This window comes from Emydura macquarii, unplaced genomic scaffold (assembly GCF_026122565.2).
Source record: "Emydura macquarii macquarii isolate MOO-44397 ecotype Brisbane River unplaced genomic scaffold, CSIRO-AGI_Emac_v2 contig_1713, whole genome shotgun sequence".
Lineage (NCBI taxonomy): Eukaryota > Metazoa > Chordata > Testudines > Chelidae > Emydura > Emydura macquarii.
Window position 1 is genome coordinate 18,460 of NW_027131850.1, and position 19,662 is coordinate 38,121.

General features: G+C 42.4%; 1 protein-coding gene across 3 annotated transcripts in view; it reads right to left on the reverse strand.

The window, feature by feature from the left end:
- The window catches only part of DGLUCY (D-glutamate cyclase), a 64,591-nt gene that overhangs the window by 8,428 nt on the left and 36,501 nt on the right, over positions 1-19,662 (reverse strand). For all 3 annotated transcript variants that reach the window (XM_067556312.1, XM_067556311.1, XM_067556313.1), the window contains exons 4-7: positions 15,401-15,599; positions 9,192-9,342; positions 7,381-7,503; positions 2,524-2,721 (exon numbers count right to left, since the gene is read on the reverse strand). In XM_067556312.1, the coding sequence (XP_067412413.1) occupies positions 2,524-2,721; positions 7,381-7,503; positions 9,192-9,342; positions 15,401-15,599 (671 nt within the window). The remainder of the gene's footprint in view (positions 1-2,523; positions 2,722-7,380; positions 7,504-9,191; positions 9,343-15,400; positions 15,600-19,662) is intronic.

The following is a 19,662-nucleotide window of genomic DNA, read 5'->3' on the forward strand; positions in this document are numbered from 1 at the left end:
GGATCCTGTACTGCCACCTGATGTTGCAGATGAATCTGAGGCAGTGAAGGTGGAAGCTCTTCAGCGGTCTGATGTGGTGTCAGTAGAGCGTCCATGTCTCACAGCCATATTCGAGTAAGGTAAGTACAATAGTGCAGTGGATTTTTATCTTGGTTTTGAGGCAGACTCCATGCTCGGGCCAGGCACTGAGTGATCTCATCATTCAAGATGGTATTCCTTAAAAGTATGTTATCCAGGTAGCAGAATTTCCTTATCAAGTTGAGAGGTGTGTTGTCAACTGTGACAATGGAATCATGGTGCTAGTGATACTGGTGGTCTTGTGCTAGCTGTCTTTTTCAGGTTAATTGTGAAATCGAAGCATTTTGAGGCATAGGAAAAGCAGTCCACAATAAACTGGATGTCCTTATGCCTGTGTGCAATAAGAAGACACAGTCATATTAAAACAATGACTATAATGAAATCTCATGTTTCTTGGCTTCAGCAGGTCAGCTGTAGGAATCTGGAAGGAATTTTTCCCCTACAATGCACAACTGACCTGATGCATTCTGGTTTTTTTTTTGCCTTCCTCTGAAGCATCAGGACTTAGCTGCAGCTGGAGGCAGGACACCAGGCAAGATGGACCAATGCTCTGAAGTGGTACATTGAATCCTAGATGCTTAGCTGTTGATTCTTGCTCACGTGATCAGGGTCAAACTGACTGCCAGATTTCGGGAAGAAGAAGGCTCTAGAGTTGCTGCAGGCTGTGCAAATTGCAGACTCTTGTTTCAGAGACTCCAAAGGAGTTTGAAGGAGACTGTAGGACTATCACTTGTTTCCCAGATTTTAAGGAGCTTACATGCTCTAGAGAGGGTTTAGACCCCATTCTGCAGAGATTGAGAGAGGTAAAATCTCCAGAAAAGAATCTTAGAGGAGTGTGTATATGTATGTATGTATGTGCACATAATAGCATTTTGTGTTTGAACTTGCAAAAGTAACTACTACTAAAACCTGGGAAAAAACCCTTAAAAGAGTTGTTATTGACGTTATTCACAATTACTTCAAGAGTTATAGGTAAACTTTTATGCATTCATAGATAGATAGATAGTTTATAAATGTGTTCCTTTAGAGATTGTGTCATTCTCCACCCATTAGAAATTTGATTCTGTATAAGCCCTAAAAAAACTAAACTTTGGTCTGTGTTACAGCAAAACAGGAAAGAAATAGAATACCTGATTATAGTATGTTGCCTTTCCCAAACTTGTTATACATGCACATTTAAGCAAAGCTAGACATTATTTCATCCAGAAGAAGTCAGTGTTTAAAGTACATAGACATATAAAATCCCCAGCATATTTTATGGACGAAGGAGTGAAATGGTACTAGAATCTGTTAAAGGCAGTGGTTGCCTTCCTCGCTACCTCACATAATTATTCTTGAGCTGTTGCTAGTATGTTTAGCTGCTCTGCAGTTTGTGTACTAGCAATTCCTACTAGCATTCATTTATATGCAGAAACTAGATTTCTTCCTGGTGAGAACAAGCTTGTGGGTCTCTAATCACCTTGCAGCAATCAGATGCAATCTGCCTAGGTTTTCAGTGATGGTCAGCAGTACATAATGTTAGTGTGAAAATGAGCATAAGTCCGTACCAGGGCTGCTCGCTCAGCTATGACTCACGCCTCCAGCAGAGCCTGCAGTGACTCATCCTTCAAGCAATGCTGCAACAGGGCAGGGCTCAAGTCAGATGACCCTGAGGCATAGGTATTTCATTCACTCTCCTCACCAGAGCCACAAATTGGTCTGTGCAATAGCACCATTTGGCTAGTAACCCTCCTGCAGCCTAATGGTGTTACAGATTCCCTAGACTTCCAGCCTGCCCTTGATCTTATCCCTGTTCCTGCCCTAGCCTTGTTCTAGCTCACTTCAGCTGCTCCAGCCCTGTTCCTGACCTGCTCCAGCTCTACACCCACCTCCTGACCGCCAGACCCTTGGACTGACTCCAATTCAGCTTTGACTTCATCCTGCTTCCAAATTTTGACTACAATCCTGAGTTGGCACGTCTATGTGGACTCTGATCCTGATACTTTCCCATGGCCTATTCCTGGACCCTGGTTTCAGTGCCCCTCTCGTCCTGGTCCCAACTCTACCTCCAGCTTCAACTTGGAATCTGTTTTTGATCACTGCTCTAACCACCAGACCTCCTAATTCTCTGGAACTCAGACTGAAAATGAGACCAGGAATGGTAACTGAACTGATGCCTCCCATTAGCCAGTGCAGACCAGTCAGTACCTTACGCTGACCCAAAATAGTCAATTTGGTAAGGTGGAAGGGGAGAATGAACAATGTTCAATCAGAATAAACTGACATTGGAATTCTTTGTAATTTTGGTAATTCTTTAGAATTACCTTTTAATTTTTACTATTTAAGGTCACCTATGCAATATCTAAATGATGTGGCTGGACCATACTAATTTAGTATGACAAATCCTACATTTCCAGAATTATTATTTCTTCAATAAATCAAGAAAAAATTAGAAATGTTTTTTACCTGGATCTGTTCCAATTAGACTTTCTAGGTCTCTTATCTTTTGTACTGCTGTTGCTGATACAATACTATAATGCAAAGGATTTTGAGAAATGCAGTGGACTTTGGGGATTTCTTTAGAGTAATGAACTGCAGCATCTTCATTCTTCAGGTCAGTAATAAACATGCAGCCCGGAGAATGAGTAAAAGCCAGCGGAGACTCTAAAATAGATGGAAAGACTTCAACTCAATATGCTATACTATACAAATAAAAATGTTATTGATAAAGCATCAGAGCAATAAAAATAACAGAAAAGTTACATCATTAAACATATATATGGTCCCTACCTCAAAGAGCTTACAATATAAGATGACAAGTGATACATGATGTGTATAAAGGGAGCTAATCAAATATATACATATGTAACTCGTGTGTGTAAATATATATATATATGTGTGTGTATGCTAAAATATTAGAAACAAAATAAATGCAAATTCTTCTCATCTACCCCCCAGTTAAGACATCATAAATTGGTTGCTTTCTTATAGGCATTGCAGCAGGTATGTGTCTTGAGGAAAGAATTGTGGGCTTATGGATCAGTTCAATTCATTTTCATATAAGAAAAAGACTATACAAAAATGCATTTAGAGGAATGGCTGATATTTTCAGAAATGTCCCCATTTTTGTTACCCAACTTTAAGTGACTTAGAACCTGATATTGTAGGCATTGAGCACTTGCAGCTCTCAATGGAGTTAATCAGGAATCAATGCCTCTGAATATCAGGTATTAGATGTCTCAAGTTGGGCACCGAAAATCAGTAACAGTGTTGACAACTTAGGTACAAGTGACTTGCCTAAAGTCATATAATGAGTCAGTGGTACAGCTGGATTAAAAATATATTCAGTCACCTAGTTCTGTGGTATAAACACTAAACAACATTGCCTCTCTTTAGTATATATGAAATTGCAGTATAGTAAATTTGTGTCAGAGGCAGCCCACCTACTGTAAGCACCGCTCTAGTTCATGTTACTAAACTCACTTTGCGGAAGCACTAAAAAATACACTAGGCCTCATTCTCCATTGTTTTTACCTTGTGTGGTCATTTAGACCCAGTGTAAAACACTGTCTCTTTGATTTGCAGCATTTCACATCCACTGTGTCCTCACTTTGCAGTAAATATAAATGACTGCATAAAGTGCAATGTAGAGCTGTGTGAAGAATGGAAATGCTGTTTTACAAATAATTCTGAAGTTGTTTTTGTTATGATTTGGAACAAAACCCCAAATTTTTTAAGTTATTTCTTAAAGAAAATTCAGAAAATATTTTTTTTGATCAGCCAAAATGTTTTGTTTCAGCTGACTTTATTTTATATTTTAAAATACAATTAGGCTTGGCAAAATTCAATTTTTAAAATAAATTTGACAGGTAACATTGATGTTTATTTTTTAGCATTTTTCAATTTTTATAGATTAAAGTTTTCACAGTTGTGTAAAATTATGATTTTTAAGTATTTTCCTCCTCTTTTTAATCAATTTTAATTTTTACATATGCAAGAAATTATGGGGGAGGGGTCAGGCAATAGTTATTTGTTGATAGATGTTGAGGTTCACAAAGTTAAAGCTTTATAAGCATCAAAACAAAAATTATCAAATCACATGTCAAAATATGCAAAGTAAATATCCTTAAATCAAACTAATAACCTCTCTAGCAGCATTTTTCGTACTCTGTCTATCTGTAAAGTTCAATTATTATTGGAGGAAAGATTTTTTTATAATTTTGTATGTGTATGGTGAAATCTATGTTTACTGACATTTAACCATTAAAATCTAATCCTTCCAAGTATATATATTATAAAATACAAAATTTGAAAAAAAATGTGAAAGAAAAGCAATTTCAAAATGAAAAATCAAAACGTTTCTTTCACAAAATGCTGAAATGGAACATTTCCACTTTACCATAACTCTTTTTCCCCAATTTTCCTCCTAAACAAAATTTTGGTAAAATCAACATGATTTTGCATTTTGTTTTGATTCTGCCAGAAGGAGAGGTTACTTACCATCTTGTACATGCATGCGAATGTGCACTCTCGATCAGAGATTTTTCTTCTAGTACTGTCCACAGGTCCAAATCTGCATTGTATGCTGCCTTATGCTCAGGTAAGAGAGCATATAGAGAAAACCAGACCTACACTTTTCTAGTTCCTTTTCAACCTCAGAGCATGGTAAAATTCCGAAGCAAAGGGGAAAGGAGGGTGGATAGTGCAGCACCATACAGACAAAACATCTCAAAGAATTCCAGTTACTGTACTAGATAAGTAACCTCTGCTTTTTTGAGTTATTGTCCATCTGGGTTCCGCAAGAGAAGTCTACCAAGCAGTACCTTAATGTGGAAGATAATGCTGAGCAGGTGGAGTAAGTACTGAACAGTACAGAGTGCAGAACAGCTTCACTGAAAGTCGCATCTACTCTAGTGGCATGGAGTAGGGACAATGCTGTGAAAAAGTGTCAATGGAGGACCAGGTGGCTGCCTTGCAAATGTCCTTGAGGCATACCTTCCTAAGGAGGTCACTGGAAGTAGATTGAGCCTTCATGAAGTAAGTAGTGACTCTAGGAGAGGGGTACAATCTATAAAACTCATAGCATGCCAAAATACATCCTGATACCTACTTACATAGTCTCTGAGAGGAGATTGAGTGACCCCTCATCCCCTCTACAATGCAAACTAAGAGCCTGGGGAAAACCCTGAAGGATTTAGTTTGGTGAAGATAGAAAGCCATGACTCATCTTACATCCTGTGCATAGAGACTGGTCTCTTTTCTGGATGAGTGAGGCTTGAGGTAAAATACCAGCAGCTGAATGTCCTGATTGATGTGGAATCTGATGACATTTTATGGAGGAAGCAAGGATGGGGATGCAATGTAATTTTGTCCAGATAAAATACTGTATATGATATGTCAGCCAGGAGGGCTTCTAGTTCCCCTGTACTTCTGGCTAAGGTGAATGCCACAAGGAACAAAGCTTGAAGGACGGCTGGAGTTGTGAGCAGGTTGCCATTGACTTGACAGGAAGTCCTCAATGAGTTAAGCACTAAATTGAGGTCCTGGGGATGAAGGAGAAGGTTCCTTTTTCTGCAAGGAATAAGTTAAGGAGGTCCTTAAGGAATCTTACTGTTGTAGAATGTACAAAGACCAGAAAACCCTCAATTTGCAAGTGGAACACTGTGACAGCGGCTAAATGAATCTAACTGGAGACTTCTCTTTCCTAGATACTCTGTCAGAAGAGAGGGGTCTCTTATGTTTGGTAGCTTTCTGTGTGACTGGGCTTCTGGAGCCGATGAAGTCTCTGGAGTACTCTGCACAACTGAGTCTAATGTATGGAGTTATGTATGTATGTTATGTGTGAGTGTGTGTGTGTGTGGGGGGGAAATCTGATTCTGTGGGTTTAAGGAAGCATTCAATGGGGAGCAGTTTCAGGTCATCTTCCCTCAGTTTTTGACATCTGATCTTGAAGCCTGGATGGGATATGAGCCTCTCCAAGGCAGGAGAGGCAGCTGGAGTGCCCGTCAGTGAGAGGAGAAAGTCCTGTGTGTAAGGGGTCTATTAGCCCCTTACTGAAACTTAGTGAGTCTTTTTGGTTGGCCATCTCTGGAGGAAGCAGGACCCTGGAACGGACAGCCCCCAGGGCCAGTGGAGAGAGGCCAACTCAGGTCAGCCTGCTTGACAGGACGGGCAGACTAATGAGGGAGCCAGGAGGGTGGGGGGAGCCCATCCCTCCGTGTGAGCTGGAGCTGCCTGCTGGGGCATGCAGAAGCAGAGCAGGTCGGTGCTAAGGACAAAGGAGCCTACAGCTGGAAGGCAGGAAGAGAAACACAGAAAGCTGAATGGAGCTGAGCTGACCCACCGCAGCAGAGCCAGAGGGGCATCCCAGAGAGCCAAAGGCAGCTGCACTGAAGCAGAGCGAGCCCCTGCCCTAAGGGACCATGGCAAGATTGGGGGTTGAGCCCCAGGAATCCTGGGCCCAGCCTTGTCGGGGTTACAGGCACCCCATCCCACAGAAGAGTGGGAGGGGAGCCCTGGAGGTCAGGTGGGCCTCTGGATAAAGAGAGTGGAAGCAGGGACTCAGATCCTTTTGCTAGCCAACTCTACCAGGGTAGTGTACAAGCAAGGAAAGTTCCCTACAACAGCAGGCCCATTCCCCCGCTTACATGTGGTACGACTGGCAGGGATTGAATCCTGGGATCTTGGGCATACCCTGCCAGGAAAGTTGCCATTCAAGAAGGACTGAAAGAAAAGGGGGCCTCAAAGAAAGAGAGAAGGGGAATGGAGAAACCCACCTTCAAAGCATAAACTGTGCTATAAAATGTAAATTAACAACAGCAAAAACAAAACAACAAATAATATACAACTAAAAATTAATTATAAAACAAAAATGAAGAATAAAAGGGCAGAAAAATAACTGTGTCAACTAGATAGCTGATACCACAGAACTCCATCTCAAGCCGCAGGTGGTTAAGAAGGAACTGGAGTACCGTGGTCCACACCTCCGTACATGCCCTCATACTGGAGCACAAAGAGCTATACAGTGCAGGTGCAGACCTGCAGGCACTACTAGCAGAAAGATCTCTGATTGAGAGGGCACAGGCATGTGCACATCCTCATGTAGCGTACCCATAGGAAAAATAACTCAAAGACTAACTGTATTTTCCAACAGAGAATAGGCCCACCAAAGGTTTCCAACCAGCTCTAGTTCAGGACAGTGAAGATCAGACCCACTAACCACACCTGCCAATTAGAACTGTATTAGTGTACAGTGAACAACATAAAAATGAAATCACTGTTATCTCAAGCCTAAAAAGTCCATCATATACAGTAAGTACATACTGCATTTGCTGACTGCTTCCATCCCTGTTACTCCACAGGCCCAAAACACTGGAACATCCCCAGGGTGAGGCTGTACTAGATCTCCATAGTCTGGGTTTGAAAGGGTTTGGATTCCTAGTAAGCCTGTGATTGACAAACAGTAAAACAACATTAAATTCCAATAAAGCAGTAATGATATAAAGCTGAGCTCATTCAGTGACACTGTGTTAGAATTGCAGCACAGAAAGCAGTGATGGCAAGGCCAACCTACAACTTAAATGGCTTATTAGGTTCTCTTTGAATGCCTGTATGTGTCCTCAGTTCCTGTCCCACTCCTTAAGTTTTCTTTTTGTATATTAGTAAAACACAGATGATGACATTTTATTATACATTAGGAAACATTCTTACATTACACATTTATTTTATTTTATTTTATTACACATTAGGAAACATTCTTACATTACACATTTATTTTATTTTATTTTAATTATTTTATTTATTTATTTTATTTTATTTTATTACAAATTAGGAAACATTCTTACAATATATGATCTGTTCATTCAAGATATACATTCATAAGCATAGCGGTGGTTTATTTCTATTTGTCAATGCAGTCATGTTCCTACCTACAGCACATTCTCCAGTCATCAGGCAGTCTCCATTTGGCAGTTAGTCCATAGCTTATTAGATCTCACTTATCAAACTTTTCCTGTTCTTCAGCCTAAATCTTCCTTCGTTTGATTTAATTCCATCACTCCTAGTTATACTGTCCTGGATCATCCCAAACAATTGTTCTCTCTCTTTGTGTTTACATTCTTCAGACACCTGCAGCACCCCCCACCTGTCTTAGACTTCATTTGAGTAAGCCACATGTGATTATTTAAAACTCTCCTCAGAGACCAACAAAAATAGCGTCTTAATCATTTTTGTTGTTCTTCTCTGAACTCACTCCAATTTGTAGTTCGCTTTCTAGGAGAGAAATACCTAGATCTGTATGCATTATTCTACGTACAGTGTCATTGATGACATATAGACCTCCCTTCATGCTCCATGATTTGATAGAGCTCATAACTTCACTGGCTTTTTAATACTGCCATATCATAATAAAAGGTTATCTCTAATATGCTATCTACTGTTGCCCTTTGATCTTTTGCCTTCCAAACACAATCTTCCTATTGTGTATCTGTGTTTAATTTTCCCCTACATGAATGAGCTTACATTTTTCTGTGCTGAATCTCATTTTGATTGTTCCTGTCTATATTTCTAAATTCTCCAAGTCAATTGTATTATTTTCTCTGTCCTCACAGTTGTTTTTAATACATCTTAGTTTAATATAATTTTTAAATGCAATGTGGTGTTTACTTTCAAGATCATTAACAAAGATGCTAAAAAATACCAGACTTACAATTGATCCCACATCTCCAAACAGACATCTCCCAACACTGCCACTTATTGTTACCCTTTGTTGGGGATCTTCCAACGATGGGACAGTGCATATTTTTAAGTCAAACCACATGAACTTTTCAAATAAGATTTAATGAAATACTTTACTGAAATCCAAATAGACTACCTTACTTCTTTCCATGTTTCACACATCCATCTCTTTATCCAACACATTTTCTGTGTTCAGTCACATCAAAATTTTACTTTCAGCTAAACTAAACTGTAAACAACTCAATACCTATGTATCTATAAAAAGGTTTAGGTTTTTATGTAGCCACTTGAAATTTAGGTTGCAGTTTATTGTCCCCCTCTACTTTTTATTAATTTTTTCCCTTGGCTTTATAGCCAATGTAATATACCTAGAATGAAATAATGGAAAGTACACTGACCAGGGTTACCCAAGTGAACTGGTGCTCCATGTGAGTCTTTCAATGGATAAGTAGCTTCCACAACTGCTTCTAATTTGTCTTCAGGAATCGGTCTCATTGTGACCACTAAATTGCAGGAAAAACTAGCAACTCTGCAGCAAGGCACAGCTGTCTGACAAAATTTTAAAAATAACCAAGGCATTAGCAAGAATTGAAGAACTATCAAGGCTTATTGGATTTTGAGTAATATTCTAACTAGCATCCAATGAAAAGAATCTGTTACCTATAACAATCAATAGTGAAGAAATGAGCGTTTACCTTTTAGCTTTTGCAATTAACATGTAACACAGTGACATTTCTGCATCATTAATTACATTCTAAACACTAAATCCTTGATTTGCACATGCAGCACAAATCTTGGCAGGCCCATATATACTGTGGATCCCAGGTGTGTAGCCCTAACTGCTGGTGTTCTCTCTTTCCATGGAGGTTAAAAGCACAAAAAAAAAAAAGATCTACTGGCCTCAACCTTCCCTGCATGCTGTAATGCGGGGACACTGAATATAGCAGAGCTTTTCAAAGTACAAGGGCTACAGATCCCTGTCATAGGACACCCCAAAATTGGCAAGCCTCCATTTCTGTAGCAGAAATACACAAGTTCCATTGGGCCAGGACCTTTCCTGCCCATGGAAGAGATGCCACAGACTGGTCCTAAGAAATTTTAATGTTGAGTCATTTCCACTTAGAAACACAAATCTAGGTTATAAAGATAAAATGCTTTCTTCTAAGTTAATTTGTCATTTGAGAAATGGTAAGCAAATCAACAAATAATACTGTCTGCATAGGAAATGTTTAAAAAAAGATACTAGATTTCAATTAAAATGAAGAGACATAATAGTTAAGGATCATTCATAGGTCTACAATCAAATGGTAGCATTTATTTTATCTTGATATTGCCATTATTGGAATAAATAGTGATATTTTCTTAATTCTAGAATGTAATAAATACAATTAGACAAATCCTTCTTGTAAACCTCTGCACGTATTTTCTCCAAGCTGAAGACTAACATAGTGTCTCACTGTGAGAGTGATTTTTTCCTTCTCATTGAGATCAAGAAAAAAGAAAGGGGAGGTTACTTACTGTAACTGATGGTTCTTTGAGATGTATGGTCCCTATCTGGATTCCACCATGGGTACACATGCACACCATGCATCGGAGCCGGAACTGTTGAAAGCAGTGTCTGTCGACCTGCATGCATGCCTCGCATGGTACGTCCGAGATCTTATACGTTTGCATGGGTCAACATCTCCTCAGTTTCCTCTTACACCTAGGCAACAAGCCCTAAGCAGAGGGCACAGGGGGTGGGATTCGAATCCAGATAGGGACCACATATCTCGAAGAACCATCAGTTACAGTAAGTAACCTCCTCTTCTTCTTCAAGTGATGGTCCCTATGTGGATTCCACCGTGGGAGCGTGGATAGCAGTAACCGGTATGGAGGTGGGGCTAGGGCTCCTTAGATGCCAGAGTTTGTAGGACTGCAGTGCCCATTGGCACGTCATTACAGGCGGCATTAGTCAAAGAGTAGTGAGCCGTGAATGTGTGTATGGAAGTCCAAGTTGCTGCATCGCAAGTATCTTGCCATGGGATGTCGGTGAGGAAGGCCATCATGGTCGCCTGTGTTATTGTGAAGTGTGCACTGAAACGAGGTGGAAGCTGAACCTGACAGAGTGAGTAGCATTCCTTTATGCAATGAACGATCCAATGGGAGATATGCTGAGAAGAGGCTGCATGCCCCTTGCAGTGGTCCAGTATCGCCACAAAGAATTTTGGGAAGGTTCTGAAAGGGCAAGTGTGTTGTAAGTAAAAGGCTAGCACCTGTCTGACATTGAAGGAATGCAGGGTCCTCTCTCTGGTAGAGGAATGTGACTTAGGATAAAAAACAGGGAGGTGAATAACTTGGTTGAGGTGAAAGTGGGAGGCTACTTTAGGGAGAAATCTGGGATGAAGCCTCAGTGATACTTTGTCCTTGTGAAAGATGGTAAAAGGAGGGTCTGCCATCATGGCTGCTAGTTCACTAACGCATTGAGCTGAGGTAATAGCCACGAGAAAGACTGTCTTCATAGATAGAAAAAGAAGGGCACAGAAGGATAGGAGTTCAAAGGGTAGCTTAGTAAGCGTGGAAAGGACAATATTCAGGTCCCAAGCCAGAGTGGGGTCCCTGATGGTTGGGTACACATTAAGTAAACCTTTCATAAACCTAGTGACAGTTTGATGACTAAAAACAGAGGAACCCTCCACAGGTGGGAGGAAAGCACTAATGACTGCTAGGTGAACTTTTACAGAGGAATGCGAGAGCCCTAGCTGTCGTAGGGAGATGAGGTAGTCTAGGATGGTTGGAATGCTCATGGTTGACAAAGGGTGATAGTTGTCTGAAGCCCACTGAGTAAAAGGTCTCAATTTGGCCTGATAACAAGCCCTTGTCATGGGATGGCGGCTGCATGTGAGTACCCGTTGCACTGGGGAGGAGCAGGCATTGTCTACCTGCAAGCCCCATCCAAATACCAAGCTGTGAGGTGGAGTGGTGCTGGGTTGGGGTGCTGGATGTGGCTGCTCTGTTGGGTAAGTAGGTTTGGTATGACAGGGAGAGGTATTGGGTGGTAGGTTGACAGGTGCTGTAGGTCTGAGTACCAATGCTGTCCTGGCCAAGACGGGGCTATGAGTATGATTTGTGCCTGATCTTGTTTTAGTTTGTTGAGTACTCAAGGAATGAGCAGAAGGGGACGAAAGGTATACTGGAGATCTGGCATCCATGGAATGAGAAACGTGTCACCCTGCGACCCCCATCCCAAGGTGCCCCTGGAGCAGAAGAGGGGAAGTTTGTTGTTTGTCACTGAGGCAAAGAGGTCCCATGTGGGGGTTCCCTACTAACAGAAAATAGTCTGGAGAGTGGGGTCATGGAGTTCCCATTCGTGGGAGAGATGGAAGGAGCAACTGAATTCATCCACAAGGATGTTGTCCGTTCCTGGTAAGTGTGTCTCTTGTAAAGTTATATTGAACCTCATGTACCAGTTCCATAGATGAATTGCTTCCTGGCATAGGGACAGGGATTTGGCCCCACCTTGCTTGTTTACATAGTATACCGTTGACATGTTGTCTGACAGGAGCTGGATGTGTTTGCCCTGGAGTAGGGGAAGGAGGGTGTGAAATGCACATCGAACCGTTCTCATTTCTAGGATATTGATATGCATCCTCACCTCTCTGGGGGACAAAAGTCCTTGACCTGTTTTGCCCTGTACGTGGAGTCCCCAGCCCACTAGAGACGCATCTGTCATTAGGATCATTGTCTGCTTTGGGTTGGCGGAAGGGTATGCCTACCAAAACTTTGGAGGGATTCCGCCACCATGTCAGGGAGGCAAGCACTTTTGGCAGGAGAGCGAGGCCCATTTATTCTGGTGCTCCTTGCTCAGGTCGTAAACTGACTGTAACCAATGTTGTAGGCAGCGCATATGGAGTTGGGCATACAGTGTGACTGAAGTAGATGCTGCCATGTGTTCCAGGAGGGCTATACATCATTGAATACGTATGCGTGGGTGATGTTGAACCCGTGCAGTAATGTTTGCGAGGGCAGTATGATGGTCTTTGGGAAGGAACACCCATGCTATCCAAGAGTCCAGTGTGGCTCCAATGAATGTGAGGTTTCTGGTAGGGACAAGTGTGGACTTGTCCCTGTAGATACAAATGCCGAGGTTTGGTGAAGAGGGTTAGGATAGTTATTAATAGACATTCACATGATGATGCCACCAGTAACCAGTTGTCTAGGTAAGGAAACAGAGAATGGCCTCGTCTTCTCATGTAAGCTGCCATGACTGCAAAGACTTTTGTGAACACTTGCAGTGCCATACCCATCCCGAAGGGGAGAATGTGGAATTGATAATGAGATAGCCCAACTTGGAAGTGGAGGAATTTGCAGTGGGCTGGGTGGATGTCTATATGAAAATATGCATCTTTTATATCGAGAGCCACAAACCAGGCTCCTTGATCAAGGGATAGGGTGATTTGCAGTATCTTTACCATCCGAAAAGAGAATTTACAATGAATTTGTTGAGCGCTCGTAAGTCCAGAATGGGTCTGAGATCTCCGCCTTTCATTGGAATGAGGAAGTAGGGGGAGGAGAACCCACGGTTCCTGTATCGGGAGGGAACTCATTCTATAGCTCCCTTTTTGAGTAGTGTTACAGTCTCCTGGTATCGGAGGTATATTTGTTTGGCATCCATCCTGGTTGCTCGTGGTGGGCAGTGGGGCGGGAAGGTGTGGAATTCTATGGAGTAGCCTTGTTGTACAACATCTAGCACCCATTGGTCGGTGGTAAACTTGCTCCATTCACAAGATTCCATTCCAACTTGCCTTCCTATATTAAGACCTTATATTCTCCAAATTTGTCCTCTGGCAGCGAGATCTAGATCTCTGCCAGTCTAGAATAAGATTGGAAGTCATATTTTGCCAGTATGTCTTGGTAGCTGACTATATAAAAATTGAAGGCTTGCCGAAGAGTATACCTTGCAACCAACAAGATCTAACTTTTTTGCAGCTCACTCCAGAGGGGTGGCTCTAGGATGTTGTTGTCTGGCCCGCTGTACCACAGCTTGAACTACCAGTGAGTTAGGTGGTGGATGCATAAATAGGAAGTCTGCATTCTTGACCAGTACCAGATAACTGTGTTTGGCCCGTTTGGGTGTTGGCTCCAGGTGTGTTAATTAATCTGGAGTAACCCCTGCTCAGCTAGAAGGAGAAAAGGGACTTGCTGAGCCTGCGGCTGATATATTGGCCATCTAGCACTCTCCGGTAGTCATCTAGTCTGACCCTCTCATAGAAATCCTGCGACTCTGTGACGTCTTCCGCTGTTAGTTTTAGGGTTGTCACCATGTCATATGCGTTTGTGGTCCCAGCAGTACCAGTGGATCATAGGGTATGTTCGCACCGGATGGTGGTGCAACAGAAGTAGTTTTTGTGAGCTGAGCCCTCCATAGATTTACAGAGCTCCACTGTGGGGGTCAAACAAGATAGCCATCCCAGAGTGCAAGGTATCGGGTCCAGTGGACTCACAGATGGTCCATATTCCGTAGGGGCTTCAGATATGGATGGACTTGCAACGTATTTTCTTTTCTTTTCAGCTCTAGCTCTTTTGGGCACCGGAGTCACCAAATCAGCCCACGACATCTCGCCCGACTGGTCGTGGCTTGGGGAGGGAACGTGGCATTTAGAGGTGGTCCCTCTCGGTGATCCACTCTTATGCCCATGACTATGCTGCTTCTTATGTGGTTTCGTCAGTATTGATAGCTCCACTGGTACCGATATGTTTGGCGACACTGGTGACATCAGTGCAAGTGGGCGCTCTGACGGGTCCATTGGTGTCACCTCTTGATGTGCATGCAGACGCATGGTTTCCTCCATAAGGAAGTTTCTAAGTCTGAATTGCCTCACCTCTTGCGTTCTGAGCAGGAAAGGGTGGCAGATGGAGCACAGCGACACAATGTGAGATTCCCCCAAACAATATAATCAGCGGAAATATTAATCATTTACTGAGAAGGACCACAGACACGAGGCGCAGCTCTTGAAGCCCGCCTGCTTTGGCATAGTCTCCCAGACGAACAGGGAGAAAAAACGAACCTAGATCTCTATCTAACTCTAACTTTTTTTAAATTACTTACTAACGATCTGCTAACGATGAACTAGTGATTTACTAACTATTCTACTGCTAACAATGAAAATGTTTTACTTGCTACTCAAGTCTGAAGAGGAGAAGATGTTCTGACTCTAGCCATGTGACGGTAAGAGGAAACTGAAGGGGTGTCGACCCATGCAGCCACATATAACCTTGGATGCACCATGTGGGCCACATGCATGCAGGTCTACGGACACTGCTTTCAACAGTTCTGGCTCTGGCACATGGTGCACATGCATACCCACAGTGGAATCCACTTAGGGACTATCATTCGAAGAAGAACAAACGTTGAATGATAACCCAAGATGCAACAAAAATCCATTGCTTAGTAAAGCCAGGCTTTTAACGAAACAGCAGAACCATGTGGAGATACTAAAAGTGGTTTATTAATAGTCAATATTGTGCATATTGGAGTTGGTCTGTGGTACAGGTTTCATTGTAGAAAAATGTGGTGATGTAACCCTATCTGAACCTCGATGTAATTTAACAATTACTATAGTCTTACCTTGTACATGCTTATGTTGCATTTCTGCTCAATGTTCCTCAGAGGAACACCGAATTTGTGGACTGCCTTTTCAAATGAGAAGCTGCAGCCTATGTAGAAAGTCACCATGTCTTTAAGCTGATCAAAATAATCCTTCAGACTTGTCAGAGTGCCAGTAGAAGCTCCATATTCATATATCTTGTACTGAAGGCAATCAGTCCTAATGAAATAAAGAAACAGCTATCACTGTCACAACTATCACAATTTTCTTTAAGCAAAATTAATTATATGTGAAATATTGGTTAAATTGACATTCATGAAGTGTTAAAACTCAGAATTTTTCCTGTTATGTCCATTTCTTTTCCTTCTTGGTGATAGTGTAACCAACATGAAAAAAGGTCCTGTAACTGTCGATCTTTGATATGGGTTGCACATGTCCGTTCCACTGTGGGTATAAGTGCACCCTGTGCACAGATGTTAGAGATTTTTTTCCCCTCAGTGGTACCAGTCGGCGTGAATTGGGTGCCCTCTGTCACCATGCACCATTGCATGCTCGTATAAGAGAATAGAGGTGACACGGACCCACCTTAGTTCCTTTGCACCAGAAAACTCCAATAGAGAGGGGAAGGCAGGAGGGTCATGGAATGGACATGTGTAACACATCTTGAAGAACAACAGTTACAGAAAGAAAGGTAACTGTTTTTTATTCTTTGAGTGATTGCACATGTCCATTCCATTGTAGGTGACTCAAAAGCAAACATGCAAGGAGGTGGGTTCAGAGGCTACCTGAACAGTGATTGTAAGACAACCTGTCCGAAACTGGCATTGTCTCTGGACTGATGGAAATGGCATAATGAGAAGCAAAAGTGTGGCATGATGACTAAGTGGCTGCTTTACAAATGTCTTCAATCAGCACTTGTGCTAAGAAAGCTGCAGAAGTTGCCTACACACAAGTAGAACGTGCCAACACTTTACCTGGAGGGATTGTATTAGCCAGTTGGTAGCTGTAGAGGTCCCCTCTTGTGGGTGGGCTGGTGGCCCTCCCTCGCCATCAATCTCCGAAGGAGGCCACACCCCCTGGCTACAGTAGCATAAACAAATGCATGAAGACATCCAGGAGGAGATTCTCTGAGTGAAAACTGGTTTGCCTGGAACTCTGTCTGCAACTGCTACAGACAACTGTATACAGGATCTAAAAAAATTAGTTTGCTCCATGTAGAAAACTAAAGCCCTTCTCACATCCAATGAGTGAAGCTAGAATGTGGGCAAATAGATTGCTTGGTTAACATGAAAATTAGAGACTACTTTTGTGAGAAATTTTGGGTGAGAGTGAAGATAAACTTTATCCTTATCGAAAGCTATATGGAGGGCACTGACGTCAGAGCTCTCAACTCACTCACCTTTCTGGCATAAGTAATTGCCACCAGAAATGCTACCTTCATTGAAAGAGTAAAGAAAGAGTAAGTTGCAAGGGGCTCAAAGGGAAGTCCCATCAATTTTACTAGGACTGAGTTCAGACCCCAAGGAGGGATGGGATCTCATACATGTGTGTATAATCTGACCAAGCCTTTTAGGAATCAGATGACAATGGGGTTAGAAAAAAGGGATCTATTATCCACCAAAACATGGAAGGCTGAAATAGCTGCCTATTAGCTGAAATAGATGCACCCTTACAGAGCTAATAGCAAAACTCTGTTTTAGATATACATGAGGTTCAGGGGCACTGCTCTGGAAATACAGCTTTCCTGTGAGACCAAATGGAGAAGCTCTTCCACTTAGCCAAGTAAATGTTCTAGTTGATGGTTTTCTGCTATTCTGAAGCACTTTCTGAATGTCCTTCGAGCAGGAAGGTCAAGCAGGCTAGACGCACAACTCTTAACTCCCTAACATTGAGATGAGTTTCTAGACCTTGAGACAACCAAATACCTTGAGTCTGCAGGGACCCCATATGAGCTCCCCAGCCCAGAGATGACACATCTGTGACCAGATTGAGGTGTGTTAGAAGGAGGAGAAAGGGAATCCTCAGGCAAACTTTCAGAGGGTCCATCTATCAATCCAGAAATGACAAAACTAACCATGGCACCTGAACCACTAGCCATGCCTGCAGTTTTCTGAGGTGTAGTCTGGTGTGCCAAACTACATAGGTACATGCTGCCATGTGGCCCAGAAGACTGAGGCAGCTGCATACTGTTGCGAGAGGGTATGCTCTTAGTTGCAGCACTAGGTCTTGTAAAGTTTCGAACCTGGCTTGTGGTACAAAGGCCTTGGCCTTTGTGGAGTCTAAGACTGCCCCAATGAACTCTATTGTCTGTATCGATTTCAGGGTTGATTTGTCCCAATTTAGTCGGAGCGCCACTGCACAGAACATGGACAGGACAGTTCATACAATAAGCAGAACTTAAGCCTTAGACTGACCTCTGATCAACCAGTCATCCAGGTACTAGAACACAGGAACACCTGATTTTCTTAGATGAGCTGCCACAATTGCCATGCACTTCATGAACACCCAAGGAACAGCTGACAGACCCAAAGTAAGCACCAGGAACTGATGATGATAACCCTTCGTCACGAATCCAATGGTCACAACGTATTGCGACATAGAAGCAAGAGTCCTTTAAGTTAAGGGCAGTGTACCAGTCCCCCTGTTCCAGGGAAGGAATAATTGAAGCCAGGCCATGCAGAAGAGACAGTTACTCACCTTGTGCAGTAACTGAGGTTCTTTGAGATGTGTGTTCCTGTGAGTGCTCCATTCCAGGTGTCTTGTGCGTCCTCATGTCCAGATTGTAGATTTCCGCAAGCAGTGTCCGATTGGGTCATGCATGCGCGACTCGTTGGTGCCTAGAGTCGTTCATGCGCAACCTGAGCCCCTCTTTTCCTTCTCTACCATGGCATCATAATGATAAACTCCAGAGTAGAGGGGAAGAGGGGAGGTAGTGGAACACCTACAGGGACACTCATCTTGAAGAACCTCAGTTACTGCACAAGATGAGTAACTTTCTCTTCTTCATCGAGTGGTTTCCCTGTGGGTGCTCCACTCCAGGTGACTATGGAGCAGTGCCCCTCAATTGGAAGAGGGTTACTTTGGAGTCAGCGTGGTCAATAGATGACAGAACTGTCCTCCCCAAGGCAGCATCAGATCTGGTCGACAGTGTAATGTTTAGTAAAAGTGTGTATAGAGGTTCAGGTAGCTGCTCTACATAGGTCGTGCATTGGAATATTTTTGAGGAAAGCCGTGGTTGTAGTCATTCCTCTGGTGGAATGAATTCTAACTCCTTGGGTGTTAGGTTATGTAAGTTGTAACACAGTTGAATACAACTCTTTATCCATTTAGACAGTTTTTGGCTGGATATAGGAGTTTCTTTGGATCATTCAGTTATGGATACAAAGAGCCTTGATGTATTTCTAAAAGGTTTAGTCCTGTCTAAATAGAATGCTATTGCGCATCTCACATCTAGTGTGTGAAGTAAAGCACTCTGTGCATTGCTATGAGGTTTTGGGTGAAAGGTAAGTAAATGAATTAGCTGATTAATGTGAAAGGGTGAGTTGATTTTTGTTATGAACTTAGGGTGTGGGTGCAACGTCACTTTGTCCCTATAGAAAATTGTGTAAGGTGGGTAAGCCATGAATGCTCCAATTCCCCCTACCTGTCTGGTGGATGTTATAGCCACTAAGAAGGACACTTTCATAGACAAATGGGTCAGATAACAAGTTGTCAATGTTTTGAATGGTTGTCTGGTGATAGTATGCAGAACTAAGTTCAGGTCCCATGGCATTGTGGGTGGCTGGATATCTGGGTATATGTTTTGCATATTCCTAATAAAACATTTAACTATTGAGTATGTGAATATTGTTTTGTCACCCATTTTCAGGTGGAAAGCAGCAATGACCGCAAGATGGACCTTGACAGAGCTAAACGAAAAGCCTGTCTGTTTAAGTTGGAGGATGTAGTCCAGAATAGTTGGAATTGGCGCAGATACAGCTGGAATGTGTTTGGCTTCACATCACTCAGTGAATCTGGTCCATTTTTGAAGGTAAGTTTTATGAGTTGCAGGCTTCCTGGTGTTTAATAGTATGTCTTTAACTTGTTCGAAGCAGTCTAACTCTTTGTGTTGTAACCATGTAGGAGCCACACTGTGAGGTGAAGCTTGTCTATGTGTGGGTGAAGAGTTCGTCCGTTGTCTGATGTAAAAGATCTTTGTGCAATGGGAGCAATATTGGAGGGCACATTGACATCTGAAGCATATAAGGATACCAAATTTGTCTCGGCCATACAGGTGCTATGA